Source organism: Gadus morhua, chromosome 6, assembly GCF_902167405.1.
Source record: "Gadus morhua chromosome 6, gadMor3.0, whole genome shotgun sequence".
NCBI classification, from domain to species: domain Eukaryota; kingdom Metazoa; phylum Chordata; class Actinopteri; order Gadiformes; family Gadidae; genus Gadus; species Gadus morhua.
Window position 1 is genome coordinate 5,310,596 of NC_044053.1, and position 19,775 is coordinate 5,330,370.

Below are 19,775 nucleotides of genomic sequence, written 5' to 3' on the forward strand. Positions count from 1 at the left end.
TCTTGTAAGGCCACTGAGGGTTCATTATGTTCCTGTAAACGCAGCTTGCAGCAGCCCAGCGTTATTTATACACGCTAAGTAGGCCAAACTGTGTTTGTGATCTCAGCTATGCTAATGCTAGGGGTGTCAGGCTACCAAGTGTCTCTGGGGGGAGGGCTTTCGTATCCGATAGTTAGGAAGAGCTGCGAGATTTGTGTTGCCTGTTTTTCCCTGCCTCACTCCTTTTCTTCCTCTCTTCTTCTCCCTCTCCTTCTCAGAACTTCCCGGCCTCAGTTGACCAGTTCATCAGGTCAGGTAGAAAAAGGAGGTCAGGTGCGTGTGTGCATCTGGACGTGCGGATGTGTTTTTCGGTCAAGTTTGTGTCGTTGCGGATATGTGTATTTTGTTCATGCGTGTGCGTGCGCGCATTTGTGCTTGTGCGTGTTGGTGTGTGCTCGGTTGGGCACCCCCTGTCCCCCCATGAACATCGACAAGGACTCCAGACATTACGTTTTTGTTTCTTTTCTTTAAAATCCACCATAACATTGACGTGCGACAGGAGAACGGACAGCAGGGACAGATTATGTACATACACATTAACACACTGAGAGAAAGCGAGAGAGAGCGAGAGAGAGATAGAGAGAGAGAGAGAGAGAGAGAGCGAGAGAGAGGGGGAGAGCAGGGATGTCTCTTGTGCTTGGAGTATTTGGATCCATCCTTATCTATGAAGCGAGGTGATACGTGCACAAGCGCGCTGTGATTGGCCGCCCGGGCAGCCAATAGAAAGGGAGCTCTCAGAGTACAGACATCACAGCAGGGTCCCAGCATGGCAAAGTCAGGAGTTATTGCTGCTTTAGAAAATAAAATCCCACACAGGTACACGTCCAGTCGTCTGAACACCCCCGTCCCCCGTCCCCGTCGGAGGGGTCAATCAGGGGTCGGGACCAACGACCCCGAGGACGCCAGTGTCACTATGCGAGGGGAATGGGTTGGGGGGGTCGCATCACGGTCGGGGTCTGAGTTCGTCTGCCGCTGGTCGTGGGGGGCAACCCCAGGTGTTTGCTCGCCTTTTTTGCGATCGACAGACGGCGGACGCTGGACGTGGTAATTTTTTGTCGGAAGCGACCAACGACATGAGCACGAAACAAGCGCTCCCGGGAAAGTCAAACACAGTAAACGTTACAAATCATACGGTACACCTTCAGTGATGGTTCCTGGTGTGTTTGAAAAAAAAAAAGAAGAAGAGTTGAGTCTGTGGAAGCGTGAGGAGTGTGTGGTTAGAGGAAGAGCGATACACATCACTTTGAACACACACACACACACACACACACACACGTCAGAACACAGCCTCCGCAGCAAAAAGTACAAAAAATTTCAGCTATTGTCCTGCCTCACAAAGCGTGTTACGATCACAGATGAACTCTTCATAGTTACTCATTTATAATACTTCATGGACACACATCATCATCATCCTCATCATCATCATCATCATCATCATCATCATCATCATCATCCTCTTCATCATCATCATCACTGTCCTTGTAGTCATGGTAGTATTATTATCAATATTATTCACACCAACGAAGAAGAAGCAGTTAATCTTGCAGAGAACAAACAGACACAGAGGTGGGGTGAGGTGGGGTGAGGGGTTGGTTTTGGGGGGGGGGGGGGGTCACGACATCTCTAACCAGTACATGCTATCAACAAGCCACACAGGGGGGTGGGGTGGGGGCAGCAGAGACTTATGGGTAATGTAGTTTGTGTGAACTGTGCATATTTACATTGGAGGGGAACAGGGACCACGAGCAATGAGGGAGAGGAGGGGGCGAGGCAAGGGGAGGGGAGGGGGTGGTGGTGGTGGTGGTGGTGATGGGGGTCCCCCACGCATGCGACCCCCCCCCACTCTGACAGGGTGCTGACTTCCCCCTTCTCGGTACATTTTGACATCATTGGCAGCAGCGTGGTACCGCACCGGCCTATAGCCAGATTCATGAGGTGTGTGTGTATGTGCACGTGTGTGTGTGTGCATGTATGTGTGTGTGTTCATGTATGTGTGTGTGGGTGTGTGTTGGTTTGTTTGTTTCGGTTGGTGGTGTGTGTGTTTGTGTGCATGTATGTGTATGTGTTAGTGTGCATACATGTATATGAATGTGTGTGTGTGTGTGTGTGTGTGTGTGTGTGTGTGTGTGTGTGTGTGTGTGTGTGTATGTGTGTGTGTGCGTGGGCCTGGCAGGCCATGGGACAGCTTTCGAGAGGTCACATGACCTGATGTGATCAGAGGAGGCCACGCCCACTTTAAGAATCATTTCCATAAGGCAGAGCATGGAAGTCAGTTAGTGTACATCAGGTCATCATCTCTTATTATTATATTACATAACATATGGACCGTGGGTGTTAGAATATCTTTTATCTCATTGATCAACAACACAATAATCATCATTAATTTACACACATCGACAACTATGACACGCGTGGAAAAACGAGAGAGAGAGAGAGAGAGAGAGAGAGAGAGAGAGAGAGAGAGAGAGAGAGAGAGAGAGAGAGAGAGAGAGAGAGAGAGAGAGAGAGAGAGAGAGAGAGAGCAAAAAGCCAAAATAAGACACAGACAAAAAGTATAAAGTGAGAGAGAAAGAGAGAGAGAGACAGTTGGTGCAGCTGATCTGGCGTTAGGCCAGACCAGGTGAGGCCGGACCAGGTGAGGCCAGACCAGGTGAGACCAGACCAGGTGAGACCAGACCAGGTGAGACGAGGGCCGGGTGACACAATGGCCAGGTGGGTGTCAAGGTTCATAGTTTGTGTAGCGATGTTTCGATGGCTCCTGGATTAATGCATATTCTTATATTCTCTTAGTTCACAGTGACGGGTTCACAACTCCTCTTCGTCCTCCACCTCCTTCCTCTCACCTCGACGTCTTCACACTGGGAGGAGGGAGGGGGCTTGGTGAGGAGGTTGGGTAAGGGTGAGTGGTGGAGTTAGGGGGGGGGGGGGGGAGTGGGGAAAGGTGAGTAGGAGGTGAGGTTGGGGTGAGGGTTTGAGATTCGGCAGAAGAGGTTGGGGCGGGGGGGGGGGTTTAGGGCCAGGAATAAGGGGAGGAGGGGCAGGATTAAGGTAAGGGGGGCGGGGGGGGGGGGCAGGTATAGGCTGAGGAGGAGGAGGAGGAGGAGGAGGTGGGAGGGGGGGGGGGGGTGGTAAGGGTGAGCACGGCATGGTTGTTTATATGCTGAGCAGCGAGATGGAGAAGGTGATCACCGCGGCAACCCCAACACTGAACCCACCAACATGGTGGACCGTCCCTCGACCGTAGACCGCCCCGGGCCCTGAGAGAGAGAGAGAGAGAGAGAGAGAGAGAGAGAGAGAGAGAGAGAGAGAGAGAGAGAGAGAGAGAGAGAGAGAGAGAGAGAGAGAGAGAGAGAGAGAGAGAGGGGAAAGAGGGAAGAAAAAACAATGAGAAAAGGAGGAAAGTAAAGAACATAGGGTCTGTGTATTTGTTCTTGCGGTGTGTGTTTGGATGTGTGTGTATACGTACTGAATAGCAGCATGCTAGCGTTGCTGGCCCCCAGACGGTTGTAGGCAAGGCAGGTGTAGTTCCCGAAGTGTTTCTCTGTCACGTTGTTGAAGATGAGCAGTGAGCGCGTCTTGTCGTTCTTAATGCTCAGGGTATTGTCGCCCTCCACCGGCCTGAGGGAAGAGGGGGGAGGGGAGTATTAAGGCTCAGTTATGCGACGCAACGCAATTTCCACGCAGACGCTTCGACGCAGTCGTGAACCTGTTTTGGTTCTGCTTCGGCTTTTAGTGAGCGGACCAATCACAGCCCTTGCTGCAAGGTTAACATTTTTGGAAGGCGCACGTCGGGCCCCAACGCGAGGGGGTCCGTAAACCTCCTTGTGTTGCGTCGACGTGGAACCATAACTAAGCCTTTAGAATGGATCTACTCCCGCTATGCTATGCTAGCGCTGGTGCAAACTGCTATTATTTACTGCTAGTGCTCTCTAATAGGCTAAGATTTCACGCTAATGCTGATTTGTTATGCTGGTATACACTGCAATGCTAGTACTCATTGCTATGCTAGGGGGTAGCACTGGATGCTATTCTATCGTTGCTAGTACTGAATGCTATGCCGTCACTCGCTACGCTAGCTTGCGCCCATTGCTGTGCAGGCATCGACCGCCCGCCGCCTAGTGCTAGCACCACTGGTCGACATGTATGCTAGGCGCTCGCTAGCACAGTGAGCACTGCGCAAACCGACTGCAGGTGCTCCGTCGCTGGGTTCGGACGGCTCACCTGCGCTCATCGCGGTACCACTCGAAGGCAGCGGAGGGTACGGCCATGGCCTCGCACCGCAGCACCGTCATCTTGCCCAGCTGGGCCGGGGTGTTCTTCACCTCCGTGATGGAGGGGGCGTCTGGCGGTGGAGGAGGATGACATCATCCCGTCATTAGCATAATGATTAGCATATTTCATTAACACATCGGGTCCGTGTTTTTGGGTCAAAGCCCAGCCAGGGGTGTTGTTGTTAGCGTGTGTGTGTGTGTGTGTGTGTGTGTGTGTGTGTGTGTGTGTGTGTGTGTGTGTGTGTGTGTGTGTGTGTGTGTGCTTGCAGTATGTGTTTGTGTTGTTAGTGTGTTTGTCTAACTAGTGTGTGCTTGTGTTGTTTGTGTGTGTGTTTCTAACTAGTGTGTGTGTGGGGGTTCTCAGTGTGTCTTTGTGTTGTTAGTGAGTGTGTAAACTAATGTGTGCGTGTGTTCTCAGTGTGTTGTTAGTGTGTGTGTGTCTAACTAGTGTTTATGTGTGTTCTCAGTGTGTGTTTGTGTGTTTGTGTGTTTGTGTTGTTAGTGTGCGTGTGTCTAACTAGTGTGTGTGTGTGTTCTCAGTGTGTCTATGTTGTTAGTGTCTGTTTTGATGTTAGTGTGTTTGTGTGTGTCCAACTAGTGCTTGTGTGTGTTCTCAGTGTGTTTGTGTTGTTAGTGTGCGTGTGTCCAACTAGTGTGTGTGTGTGTTCTCAGTGTGTGTTTGTGTTTGTGTGTCCAACTAGTGTGTGTGTGTGTTCTCAGTGTGTGTTTGTGTTGTTAGTGTGCGTGTGTCCAGCTAGTGTGTGTGTGTGTGTTCTCAGTGTGTGTTTGTGTTGTTAGTGTGCGTGTGTCCAGCTAGTGTGTGTGTGTGTGTTCTCAGTGTGTGCTAGTGTCGTCAGTGTGCGCGTGAGGCTAGCCTGCGTCCTAGCCGTGCGACGGCGTGCGGGGAGGGACTCACAGTTGACGGTGACCTTGACCTTGTGCCGGGCGGGCGGGGCGACGCCGTTGTTGGTGATGCACTCAAAGTCCTCGCCTTGTTGCCGCCGGATCTCGGTGATGTCCAGGAACTCCCCCTCGCTCACGAGGCCGACTGCAGCGTTCACCACAAGGGCACACAGGTCACGGCAGAGGTCATTGAGATGATGGGATGGCTGATCTGAACCCACGGCGGTATGAACCCGGGCCCACGGCGCCAACACAATCATCCTCGCTCTCTTTCCCTCGAGTGACAAAGCGAGAGAGACATCTTTTTTCGCTGTTATAGATTTTCTGATCTCCAGCGTGAACATGGTAGGTCAACATACTCATCTAATATCTAGTTATGTCTAATGTCCTGTTCTACATTCAAACATCATTTGTTGAATCTAAAAGGGTTTGGGTTAAGTGTTGTTCTGTTTAACGGTTGACAAGGTGAAAACACAGAGTTGGAAATGTCAAGTCTATCAACCAATCAGCATAGAGATACCTTCCCCAATAGGCACAGACCAATTAGTACAGAGACACCTTTCCCACGCAAGCAACAACCAATCAGAGCCAATCCCTACTACACCTGTGCGTTTGTTTGATGTGGAGTGGTTAGAAATACAATGCTTATTTTTATTTACTTATTTTTATATATACATATAATTATTATAATCAGCATTGTGGGATTCTTATTTATGTATGTGCAGCAATTCTATCAATATATCGTGTTGTCAGTGCGTGTGTGGGTGTTGCGCATGTATTTAATCATTGTGTGACAGTATGGGGACAAAGTGAATTGACAGGAACAACATAATTACCGGCTCGTTCTCACAGGAAATGAGAGCGTAGCTAACAGGTGTGACTCGGCAGGGGAGGGGGGGGGGGGGGGGGGGGGGGGGAGAGGAATATGAGTCTGGTGTCTGGTGTTGACAAACTCTCAGGAGTCCCTGATGAGAATTCTCTGTCTGGCGCATTGGAATGGAAGTACATTTCTTCCTCCTCCGACGCCAGACTTCAGCTCACTCCACCGAGGAACCAATGGTGGGGGGGAGTCCGCTAGCATCCATGGCTCCACCGCAGAGCCCACGGCAAAATGACCATCTCCACCACAGAGCCCATTCGGGAACCAGCTAGCTCCACCACAGGGCCCATGGTTAAGCAACCATCTCCAGCACAGAGCCCACGAGGGAACAAGCTCCACCACAGGGCCCATGGTTAAGTAACCATCTCCAGCACAGAGCCCATGAGGGAACCAGCTCCACCACAGGGCCCATGGTTAAGTAACCATCTCCAGCACAGAGCCCATGAGGGAAACAGCTCCACCACAGGGCCCATGGTTAAGTAACCATCTCCAGCACAGAGCCCATGAGTGAACCAGCTAGCTCCACCACAGGGCCCATGCCTGAGTAACCTTCTCCGGCACAGAGCCCATGGAGGTAATCATTTAGCTCCGCCACAGGGCTGGCGGCGCTGGAACCAGCTAGCTCTACCACATGGCCCGGAGTGGGGGAACCGGGGAGGAGTTATGGTGCTGTCGGGGGGGATGCCGCAGGGGCTATTAGGGTGACAGGATGGAGGGATGGAGAGAGAGAAAACCACAGAAACGAGAGTGAGCAGAGTAAGGAAGAGAAATGGAGAATCACTCCGAGCTGTCTCGTCGCCTGTGAAGCCATTAAGTCTTCCTTCTCTCCGCCGTCTTCTCTTTCCTTTCTCCTCATCTCTCTCTCTCTCTCTCCCTCTCCCTCTCCCTCTCTCTCTCTCTCTCTCTCTCTCTCGCTCTCTCTCTCGCTCTCTCTCTCTCTCTCTCTCGCTCTCACTCTCGCTCTCGCTCTCGCTCTCTCGCGCTCCCTCTCTTCTCTATCCAGCCTCTCCTCTCTCTTGCCTCTTCTCACTACCCTCTCTCCTCTCTCTCTGCTTCCCTCTCCCCGCTCTCATCCAGCCTATTAAAGGAATCAGGCTGTGGAACGCCACACAATACGTAATCTTGCCGCTAACAAGGAAACCCGGCACATTTACGATTTGCTTTTAAAATACCCCCCATCTCACACGTCCTCCCCCGCCTCACCTCCTGCCCACAGACACTCGGGCGGGAGTTTTTTAGTGACGCCGGCGCGAGCACACATAAAGAAGACACTTAACGCGACGCTAGCTCCTGTCACAGATTAGCGCGTGGAGCTAATTGGAGATTATACGGCAGGATTATTAGCAGGACCGCTGAGCTGGGGAAAATGGCGGGAAAAAAGGCAGTCGCAGCGGGAAATTACTTTTCCTACTGCGCCATTCGAGGAACAGCTATTTCAAATGGTGAACTATAATACTTCTAATTAAATACTGCAAGAACGGCCTAGCCGGGCGCGATAACTCCAGTTGGGAAGTAGCTAAAGAGCTAGCAGATGGCTAACAATCACTCGGCTGAAGAGCTAGCACAGGGCTAACCATCACTGAGCTGAAGAGCGCTAGCGTAGCTTCAACACCATGGGAGTCTGTGCTTTACTAATGGATCCCTATTTTTAGGAGGGAGTAGGAAAAAGGGTTTGAGACTGGGTTAGGGTTATCCTTTTGACAATATTTTAGGAAAAATCGTTACAATTTTAAATACATTTAGTCTTGACAGGCAATGGCTGTCAGACATCATGTAAAGTTATCCTCTTCGTGGAATTCATATTTTTTTTTAATATTGAAGTGAGTGACGGATGTTCGAATGTGACCGTTTTGAGTGAGGCAGGAGGGTTGTGGGAGTTAGTATGGCTGTCTACATGGCTGCAGGTTTGTGTGTAGGTGTGTGTGCGTGGATAGTCATCTGAGTAATGAGAACAGATGGCTGCAACACACATACACCCACCCCCCCCCCCCACACACACACACACACACACACACACACACACACACACACACACACACACACACACACACACACACACACACACACACACACACACACACACACACACACACACACACACACACACACATTTTGATCCAGTGTAATGGAAACCGCAGCAACTCCTCTCTCTATTTAACTGTGGCTGTTTCCCTCCTTTGCGCTCGCTCTCTCTCCCTCCCTCGGTGTCTCTTTCCCTCTCTGATGTTCTAGGGAATGGGAAGGAGGAGGAGAGGGAGGGGGATGGCTGTTGGAAGATGTGTGAGGTGAGAATTACTGCTGACACTGGAGAAGTGTGTGTGCGTGTGTGTGTGTGTGTGTGTGTGTGTGTGTGTGCTTTTGTACATAGGACAATTTGCTAAAGGCACCGCACAGAGGTGTTTGTGTATGTGTTTTTAGATGTGTTTGTGTGCATGGTTGTTAAAGAGTAAGCAGAATTGTCATTAATGTGCTTCCTGGGCTTGTGTATGCTTGTGTGTGTGTGTGTGTGTGTGTGTGTGTGTGTGTGTGTGTGTGTGTGTGTGTGTGTGTGTGTGTGTGTGTGTGTGTGTGTGTGTGTGTGTGTGTGTGTGTGTGTGTGTGGGTGTCTGTTTGTGTATAGCTTCTATCAATGGTGTAACAGCTAGACACTACAAGGAGATGGATCTCTCTCTCATTTCACCAGAACCGTGCCAGTGCTTAGCATCGGCACCCACTACAGAGTCTATTGTTGCATACATTTCTCTGCATTACTTAGCATTGACAAACACTAGAGGCGTGAGTAGCTACACGTCTTAGCCTACACATCCACCACAGAGTCTAGTTACATGAGTTACTACATATCTCAGCAGAGAATCCACCTTAGACTAGCTATGTGTAACTATTTCTCTTAGTAAGTACTTATTTTAGGAAAGATTAGTCACATTCGTAACTTTACAACTAATATAGGAATATATTAATGTTAGCAACTGTTCATATTTTTGTGAATTATTTTTTAAAGCAAGATATCAACAATCTGGCTGACCTTCCAACCAACCAACAAACCCTGTATCCTAACATCTAAACAATCTACCAATTGGCTCACAAACAATCGAGCAACCCAACAGGCAAAATATCACAATACAGAATCAAACTTAAAGTCCGACCTAAATCTGCATCAAACGTGCATGTAAGGTCCAGCCTGGTCAGACCTTTATGTGTGGTCTAGAGGTGAAGGCCTCGTTGCTCTCCATCTCGATGGTTCTCGTGCGCCTGCTCGGGTCGTCCACCTCCTTTCAATTCCACAATGCTGTCTCTGGCCTCCTCTAGATCATTCGGTTTTCAACGTGTCGACCCTGGTCTTTAACGTGCTACAACATTCAGCCCTGACTGGGGTCTGAATCATCCCCCCGGGGGCGTACACATGTACAACCGTGTGATGACGACGTCTGGATGGACTGTCTGCACCCTTAGCACCGCCGGCGCAGAAGACGGGGGGGCTGTGATTTAACGTGACAAATGGCTCTTATTGAGAACATCCCACTCTGGGTCCACCCCGTCAGCCGAGGAGCACGCCGTCGAAAGGCTGGGTGACATACAGCAGCAGTTCATCCAATATCTACCAATTAGCTAGGCTAACTACCTGACACATCCATCTCCAAGGCTGCACGGTTACTATCTCATAAACCGCAGCACTTAGCACGCGCACGCGCTGCGCCATGCCCGCCTCCAACGACTGACTGTGGACATCAGCAGACACACAGACAGCTGGGAGGAGGAGGGGGGGGGGGGGGGGGAGGCAGAAATAGAATAAAGATTGGTGCGGGAGAGGCAGACATTTTCCTCTTCATCTATCATGCACTGGTCTGGTTCAGATAGTGCGTGACGGTGATGGAAACTATAAATAACGGCCTTCAGTGACAACAGGGGGCTGTGGGCCAGCCCGGCGTTGTGGTGGCTGTCGACTGGCGAGGACGAAGACAGATGCTGACGATTACCGCCGACGCCCGGGCATAATTACACAGCGCGTGGGAGGGAAAAACACGTTGGAATTGCATCGTGGTTCTGAAACGGTATTGCGGAGGCATGGGCGCATACACTGTGACGAAGGGTGGGAGTGTGACGGGGAGCCATTGGAAATAATTTGGCCGGCTCACTTGCCACGCGCCATCCAGAGGCTGTGGGCGTTGCACGTAAGAAGATGAAAGGTGGAGGGGGTGAACGGGGGAGAGGGTAGAACATGAGGGTTGAGATGAATAGAGGGTGAGAGGATGAGAGCAGAAAAGGGGGAGAGGAGGGGAGGAGGATGGGTGAGAGGACAAGATGGTGGAAGGATAAGAGAGTGAGAGGATGAGCGATAAGAGGATTGGGGCTGAGAGAGTGAGAGGAAGGAGAGGTCCTGTGATGAGAGGATGAGATGTTAAGAGGGTGAAAGAACAAACGGATGAGAGGATGGAAGGAGGAGAGCTGAGAGGATGAGAGCTGGGAGGGTTAGAGGATAACAGGCAGAGGTGGTCAGAAGACGAGGGGCGAGATGGTGTGAGGTGAGTTAATGAGGGCATGAGAGCACGAGAGGGCGAGATCATGAGGTTGAGAGAGTGCGACAGGAAGCAGGTTTTCTTACACTTCTGGTCCTTCCAGGTGACGGTGGGCTCGGGGCGTCCCACCGCCAAGCAGAACAGGTTGACGTTGTCGCCCTCGTTCACCGACACGTCTCGGGAAACGTTGACGATTCGCGCCGGCACTGGGAGACAAGAGAGCCACCTTTAACTCCTCCGATTCGCTCGGAGGGAATTATTCATGAGGTCTGCCGCACTTGTTCAAAAACACGGCGTTGGTGTTTGGAACAAGAGGCGGGGAGAGCCAAGTCTGTAGATTAATCATGTTTGTGTGTGGGTGCGAGTGTGTGGGGGGATGCGTGCGTGCGTGCGTGCGTGCGTGCGTGCGTGCGTGCGTGCGTGAATGCGTGAATGCGTCTGTGTGCAGCAGTATGGCCAATCAGGTACTCCAGATGCATTTAATGGATTGGTAATGTAATGTGCGCCCTTCAGGAGCTTTCCACTTGGAACATCAATAACACCGTCTCCCTTCCCCTAATGGAAACTATGAATAGTTTTCCTGAAACTTCCACTGTTTTATCAGAGCACTTTTCTGCTCGTTAATTTGATAACAAGTTGGATTGAATTTAAATGGCCGATTATCATTGCTTTTAATGAGCCTTGACCCCAGATCGCTTTTCGTCATCCGGATCCGGAATCCTCTCCTCTCTTGTCTGCTGCGGGCAGAGCGGTGAACGCAGCTGCCTCAGCGTTGTGATTGGATGTGAGATTGCAGCAGAGCTGAAGAATACACAACATCCATCTGGCGGACACACTGACAGACTGTAGACGGGTCGGTAGACACGCCAGCTGATAGTAGGCAAATATATATATAATCATCCCTCAATCTAACCACCTATTTCTATGAGTCATTGTGACTTTCAGACTTTCCGCCAGACAGATCTCGCGACCCAGACCGATATGACATCATGGATGCATCGCTACACTCTCGTCTCCTCTCAGACCCACGGCTAACAATGTGGCCACTAAAGAGCGGTCTTTAAAGCAGAACCAAATGACCTGACCCTGCCTCTTAAAAAGGCTTTCAGGTTTTATTCATTTCCTGGGCGGAACTACCACTGGAAACGCCTCTCTTTAATTCAGGTACAAGTGTGTTGCATCAACGGCTTCACCATTTAAGCCAATGAGTGGTTATACATGCTATAGCATCTGTTAGACCTAGAGAGGGAGTCTTACGCAAATCAATCTACAGTATACATGGCGTTGGGGTTTGCTTGTCCTCTAAGGAGCAGGTGTGGGTTTCTCTTCGTGATCCGCCTCCCAGCTCGTTCTATCAAGAGGTGACCGCCACAGTGCACCAGGGAGTCCGGGGTACCTACCTTGTACTATGAGGTATACATGGGTCGAGCGGGGCTTGTTGTTGGCCTGGAAGGAGCAGGTGTAGGGCCCTTCGTCGGCCACGTGCACCTGGTCGATCTGGATGGAGAAGTGGCTGCTGTTGCTGTTGACCAGCGACACGCGCTTGTCCAGCGACCACTTGTCGAGCCCCGTGAACAGGATGTTGGAGCGGTTCAACCACGCCTTGTGGGTCACCCCCTCGTCGATCTTACAGCTGCACCAGGTGAGACACGGGGGAGATCCAGGTGAGGCACGGGTGAGATACGGGTGTGTCCCGGGTGAGACACAAGTGAGGTACAGGTGAAATACATAGAGGTGAGGTGCATACAGGTGAGGAACTGGTGAGATACAGGTGTGTCCCAGGGGAGGTACAGGTGAGATACGGGTGTGTCCCAGGTTAGATACATACAGGTGAGGGATAGGTGAGATACGGGTGTGTCCCAGGTATGATACAGGTGAGGTACAGGTGAGATGTGGGTGTGTCCCAGGTGAGACACAGCTGATATACAGGTAAGGTACAGGTGAGATACAGGTGAGGTAAAGGTGAGATGACAGAAAGATACGAATGAAAGATGCAAACATATGTAACAATATGATCACACTATGTGTGCTTTGGACCAAAAAAAAACAAACAAAAAAAACAACCTAAAAGCCTCATCTGTTTATCTGAATAATAACTTTATCCCTGTTTCCTATACCAACCTTCGCAAGGCCTACAAACTTACATCTTAAACTTTCTGATGATTATCATGTTTTGCCCAAGTCAGGAACTTTACCAAGGAAACCTCATGTTTCTGGGCGTGGACTTAAGACTTGAATATCAGAGCATAGTGTCTGATTCAGAAGTTAGGACTTGTCATGTTGTGTCCCCCACCACTAGGTGTCCTCGCCCAGCCTGATTCGTACTCGTAGCCTGATATCGTACTTAAAGGAGCATTTCACCGTTGGAGGCATGAATATGTATTGAAATTGGGTCCAATATGTAGTCGAATAATAAAATAAAATTCTAATTTGGTGCCGTCTTGACCGAGAAAAGGCAGAAAGTGACTTTTTGGCGCTTGTGGATTGAAGACAACAACTCCCACCATGCACCACGATTCACAGCTTTGCTGGCCACTCCCGCTGATCTAGATCAGTGGGTCCCACCCCCTAGTGCTTGTAGTCTTACGAGAATCCTCCCCTCTTACACTTCCTATTTACTTCTACGCAAAAATCGTCATATTGCGTCAGCTTAAACAGGAAGTGTTGGAGATCGATACGGATCTCTCCAGTCTCTCCAGAAAATAAGGGAATGATGCACGACTATTCAAAAATATGAGTGGGTTTCTAACGATACAAAGCTTAATGGAAATGGGTGAACTTTCCCTTTAAGAGCAAGATATATTAATAATATTAATCCGTTCATGACATGCTTGCTCCAACCCACAACACCCTAATAACCATCTTAATATTATCATTATTTTTTACATCAATGATCAAATTGTGCATTTATACATTTCCAGTGTGTAGGCTACTGTGAATAATTTTAAGGTAATAATGATAAAAGTAAAATGTAAATGTATCATCCAAACAAAGGACAAGAAACTGGAAGGAATTATAAAATGAAATAAAATCCTTCATCAGGTTATATCTGCTTTGTATTTCCCTGAGGAATTGTAGGAGCTTTGTTGTCCTCTAACATTTTACGGTAAGAAAATAAACTAAAGTTGAACGGTCAGATTTGTATATCTATCGTAAAGATGATATTAAATGTGTGGATAACATTTTGAATATAGAGTAACGGAATGTTGATAAGGAAAAGTGTTGGCGTATAACAAAGCAGTTAGCTGCACAGGAACACGGTATGTCCATGACTTTGGCTGCCAGGGTTCATGTAGCTTGCTAGCTTGCTAAGGTTGGTGAACCTTAAATTATTGGAATGGGAGGCTTAGGGCTTAATCCGAAATAATATGTGATTGTGGTATGCTTTAGAAAGGGAATTCAGCAATATTAATGTGCTATGTAATGTAATTACTTATGTGAAGTTATTCAAAATGAATTGACGGGGCATTGATATACTACGTTTTGAAGGAGAGAATGGTATTAACAGATTGGCATAGAGTTATTTGTATTCATTTTCCATTGAAATATTGCCAGGAAAGCATCCAAATAAAATTGGTTTGTTGAAATGTGAATTAAACATGATATTTGCTCTAATCGCATTGCAAATGTTTTCAAACATCAATATGTGTGTAACCACTTATGTCTTAATATTTCCTTAACCTCATAAATTACCCTAAGCATATATAATAAACCAAACTATGCTACTGCAATACTACTCAAAATGCGCAAAAGCACTTCCCATACCAAATCTCTGCCGCTGTCTATAACACTGCGTTGTGTTTTTTATTTTCCCTTTGAATCACGGCGTCTTGAGATCTACAAATAAGATGTGCTTCCTCAGTGTTGGAGAATTGCAAAAGTTGTCCAAAAGCACATTAGGCATGTCAGATACAGAAACAGACACCCTGTTATTTTGTTTTGCAGAATCAATCCTTAGGGGTTATTTGATTATTTTCTGCGTTAAGCAATTGTGAGGCAGATATTGAAATAACAATTCTACCTTGAATGCATTCAGGGCTGTGTCCTCTTTATCTATGCTGCAATCACTTAACAACGTTTCTTTGGACAACAATGGAAGTTTGTGCCATCGAAGGCAATGCTCTGTCTGCTGATCAGACAGACTGGTCCCTAAAGCAGAAGGAAAACTCTGTCCTACCTACACACGTAGCCTAGTATTTTAATTTGGTAAGGAACGTTAGTTTGAAATGCAGCACTGTCTCCCTTTCCCTCTCTCACCCTCTTTCAACCTCTCTCACCCTCTCCCTCTCTCACCCTCTATCAACCTCTCTCACCCTCTCCCTCTCTCACCCTTGCTTCTTGTATCATTGTGACAACATTGATGTGGTGAACTAAGTGGTGCTAAAATGTTTTGTTAGCATGTGCCTGTTATACTCTTTGAATGATTTAAGTATCATATCCTTTATGTAATGTATTGCATTATGCCGGCCTTGTAAGCAGTGACTGATGAGCTTACTAGCTAGACTCGACACTCCTCATACTTGAGTGTGATGTTAAGTTAACTAAGATGTTGATGTTTTGCCTTCACTGCATGCAGGTATGCCACTATACAGTTTATGAGGAGTAATAAATAAATATTCTGTCATACTTGCATATTGCAAAATATTGTACTCATTCTGTTGGTGCGTACTATATCTTTGTAATATGTGATATATTAAACTAAAACCACAGATAGCTGCCAAAGTGGTAACAAAGGTGACATTGTTCAATGCACAAATCGAAAAAATTATCCACTGCAAAACTTTTAAATCCACTTCTGGAGTTTATGTCAATGGTTTGAGTTCAGAAGAGCAAAGAGACTGGACATGTTTCGAGTGATGAACATTTCTTTCCATTGCTAAATCTCTCATTCTATGGGAAAAGTACTTATAAGAGGGTGACTGATAAACTCTTTATAATACGATGTTCAACATTGCAATAATTCTGTTGATACATACTTGGTGTGTGCGGATGTGCTGATGTAATTTCCTCTCTTGCAGGAAGAAACGGGCCATTAAATGGTAAATGGACTGCATTTATATAGCGATTTCTGACCTTTACCACTCCAAGCGCTTTATAATCAGGGCCTCACATTCAACCATTCATACACACATTAAATTGCCCAATACACCGTCAGCGGTGGGCAGATACGGGTATGTTTCTTGCTCTCCACCTGGCTCCTCACTAGGAGGAGCCAGGGATTGAACCAGCAACCTTCCGATTGCCCGCTGTACATTCTGAGATACTCCCACCATTAATGTAGCGTCAACCATTGATCGGAAAAGTGCCGTGGTGGGTATATAGTGCACTTGAAGGTGATCAAGTGAATGTGGCTTAAGTGCACGTGGTGAGGATTTTGCACGTTGCAGTGCTTTTGTTTCCCGCCACTCAGGTGGAGTGCATGCCATTCACATGGTCTCAAGACCTGTGGTACCATAATGCTTCACCCAGTCAGTGAGTTTTTGTTTCATTCTTTTAACAATTTTATTTAGTTACCATTAGTTATTCTGGTAATACGAAGGTAAATCAACAACGAGGATATGAAGGATATTCATTTGTTAATACTACATTGCTCCTTCTTCTACAGGATGTCAACAGGGCCTGAGAGGTGAGTATGAGACAGGAGTAGACGAGAGAGACGTTAGTCTGAGAGTTAAACGACCAGCTTCTCCGTCACCACTGCTGCTGAAGTGTGGATAGTTCTACACAGACCAAAGGGTAGTTGGTGGTAATAGCCTAAATCCTCCTCTATTCCAGTAATGAAGTCGTTTGGAAACCTTTGGAACATTAACCATGGTTCCTATAGGGATGGATTACTGACCCCTAGAGAGTTCCCATCTGGGTCAGTTGTCTGGCGTTTACTTGGTGTGTTTTTTAGGACGCCCTTTAAAAACAACAATGGGAAGTAGATATGGAGCAAGACTAAATCGCTTTTCTTTCTTTTTTACTATAGAAACTAATGTTGTGTTATAATTATAGTGTTTTCAGTTTGATTCTGAATATAATGGAATAAGGATAATTTCTAAAATGTATTTTTTTAACATGAAACTGAATTTGAGATAGTTATTATAAATACCAATTTATTGCAATGCACTAAGTCTTGCTGTGCACTCGACTGGCGCTAATAAAAAAGACAACCTTATGTTCAAAGTTTATTTTTCATTAATAATCATATTGTACTCTTTGCTCCAGTCTTAATTTCCCATGTCACCCAGAATGACTTTCACCACAGCCTCAACCTCCAAGTCAACGAGTTGTATTCTGGGTGCATGTCATCTTCTATAAAAGGTCCTCTTGTTAAACTCCTGATTTCTCACGAGTAATATTGCAAAAAGTTCTATTGAAGTGGCTACTATAGTCTCAATCCTTGGGTTCTTGTTCCTATGATGTTCCTAACTATTAATACTCTGATATTAAACTAATATTTTATGCTTGATGCTACAGATTATAGACATATCATATTAAACTCATATCTCCTAATGGTTTATTAATGCCTCTCACATTATACTAATATCTACTAAGAGTTGATTAATACCCTCATTAAAATAATTTGTTATGGTCGATGGTACAGATAGTAGAAAAAATATATTTTTCATATTAAACTAATATCTACTAATAGTTTATTTAAGGCGCTGTAAGCGATGTGCTTGGCTGACTCCCTGTCCGTTTTAGTGCAGGTATCCCTCCCCCTCTCCCCCACCTCCTCCCACGTCACCACATGAACGCAGCTCTCCCAGGACCCCTGGCTCCGCCTCCTGCCAGCTACCGCCTCGTTTTATTCAGCCCCTTTTTTTCTCCCTTTGGTGTTTTTTTTAATAGCCGTTCCTCGAAGTGCTGGAAGCTGTGGCTTTGCCCGTCCCGCCGCTCTCGGTCAACTTGGAAAATCCGGCTGTCTGCCAGTTAACGCGGGGGTGGGAGCGGCATACCAGAACATTGGTTCCCTGTTTCCTGCAGAGCCGAGGGGCCGGGTTGCCCATGTATTTCGACCAAATGCTTTATCAGTGACAGCTGCCCGAATCCAGAGCTATTTAACTTTTTATTTATTTTATACACTCATATTAAACTAAACGTATATTTCATGCTCCAGAAATACTCTCATAAACCAATATCTAATGCTATTCAACTCCACAGCGCCTGCTGCAGTTACGTCACATTGTGTACAGGAGGTCAGCTCGGGGACATGGGACAAGGGGTGGTTGGACAGCTCAGCAACGGGAAACATTCCAACCATTAGTCAGTCTTCCCCTAACCTCAAACCAGAACACCCCCGCAACTCTGAGCAACAAACCACGATCCGCCGTTAATCTAATACAAGCCCTACAAGCCCGCACCGTGTAGGGACAGAATGAATGCACGGAACGCCTCGTGCCCACTGGCTCCATCCGTTGACTGATCCCCATTGACTTTGAATGGGGACGGAAGGACGCGCAATGCATTGTGGATCCGTGTGCTGAAGGCTCCGTCAAAAAGTTGAAAAACTTTTTTGTTGTATGACTTGGATCCGTCATCCAAGTGCTTACATTTGCATACGTGTTCTGATTGGATGACGGATCCGTCGCTGCCGAAAAAGTTGAACATTTTTCCACTTTACACACGGATCCACAATGCATTGCGCGTCCGTCCCCAATCAAAGTCAATGGGGATCGGTCAACGGACGGAGGTAGTGGGCACGAGGTGTTAAGGCGTACACTGCAGGGCCTCTGGAAGACGGACCCACAGAGGGACCCCTCCGCAGAGGCTCCTGGGATGCCCTCCAGCCGTTCATAAAATAGCTTTATCATATTATTGATTGTTTAAACCTGCACTTCGCGTTTGTTGATACGTGCCAAATGCTCATCGACCCGTCAGAATTTACAACCCAACGGTCGAATCACACGTCGCATCGCTCACAGTCACAGATTTCCAACTAAAGTGGACATTAATTTCATTCGGTTGGCTTATGTACGAAGCCCTTTTGAGCCCTAAGGCAGACGATAAACACGATAATCTGACACGGGACCTCTTATAATCGTAGCTTATTTATCATAATATAGCGCTTACATCTTCGTTCACAACTTTAAAAGCAAACATAACTGTCATATTTTTCGTGAGTCTTTAATCTCACTCTGACGGTTGAGCTCTGCTGCAGTAGAAAGCTGTTACATTAAGAGCTGGAAAGTCACCACAAACACCTATAGCATATATAAGCCACCTCACAGTTCATCTTTGAGTAATAATTTCTGTAAATGAGTGTGCACATGCTTTTATCTTTTCGTACCTCATATTGTTTTCCCGTACCATATATTTGTGCAAATCTTTTTCTTATTTTATTCTCTTTATTTCTAGTTATTCATACTCTCTTTTCATTTGTGTTTCTCTATTTTGAGCAGAGCACCTGAGACAGTTGTACCATTTCCCTGAGCCTTAATAAAGCAGCTCTACCGGAGCTACCCACCAGCTTGTCTAGGATTATGATCAATGGGTCCGCCGGCAGGCATCTCATCTTGATGACCTAAGAAGAGAGGCCTGCTATTTGTTTGTGTTAACAGATATCGATGGAAAACTTCTGCGGACCAGGCAACAACAAACGGTATCTGACTTCCTCTGCCGTCACAGATTATTCTCCCTTCAACAGATTTGGAAAGGATGAAAATAAATAAGAAGGGAAGATGCCTGAGATCTGCCTCTGGAGAGACCGATGTTTCTGGAAGCTTCTGCTGTCTTAATGTACATCTCTCCCCGGTCTCCGAGGAACAGTCACAGAGTAAATCTCAGATCTCATATCCTAGATCCTTCTTATGATGGGATGTTCCCTTGCTGTGACATCATCGCTCAACGGCCTGGCGCCAGGATCGACCTATCGTAATCATCGTCCTCGTGAACAGTCCGCCAGGGTCGCCGCTGTCAACAGCCAGGGTCGCCCCTGGCAACAGCCAGGGTCACCCCCCCCCGGCAACCAACAGGGCAACTGCAGAGATGCCCCCCGGAGATGCAGTCCTTCTGTTTGATGGCTGACAGTTTGACTGCAGTGAAACACTGACGGTAAACAGCCATGGGGGAGACAGATGAAAGGGAGGGGGGGGGGGGGGGGCGGGGTGCAGGTGTTTGTGTTACCTGAGGACGACGCTCTCTCCTTCCAACACAGTGATGTTGTCAGGCAGGTGGCCAAGA

General features: G+C 47.5%; 1 protein-coding gene across 1 annotated transcript in view; it reads right to left on the reverse strand.

Moving 5' to 3' along the window:
- Positions 1–485: 485 nt before the first annotated feature.
- iglon5 (IgLON family member 5) overlaps positions 486–19,775 on the reverse strand; it is a gene marked incomplete at its 5' end in the record, with an annotated part of 19,373 nt that continues 83 nt past the window's right edge. The window contains 7 exons of the mRNA XM_030358246.1: positions 486–3,296; positions 3,506–3,657; positions 4,261–4,381; positions 5,227–5,358; positions 10,694–10,813; positions 12,008–12,240; positions 19,719–19,775. The exon at positions 19,719–19,775 is cut by the window's right edge and continues 83 nt beyond it. Of these exons, the coding sequence (XP_030214106.1) occupies positions 3,193–3,296; positions 3,506–3,657; positions 4,261–4,381; positions 5,227–5,358; positions 10,694–10,813; positions 12,008–12,240; positions 19,719–19,775 (919 nt within the window). The remainder of the gene's footprint in view (positions 3,297–3,505; positions 3,658–4,260; positions 4,382–5,226; positions 5,359–10,693; positions 10,814–12,007; positions 12,241–19,718) is intronic.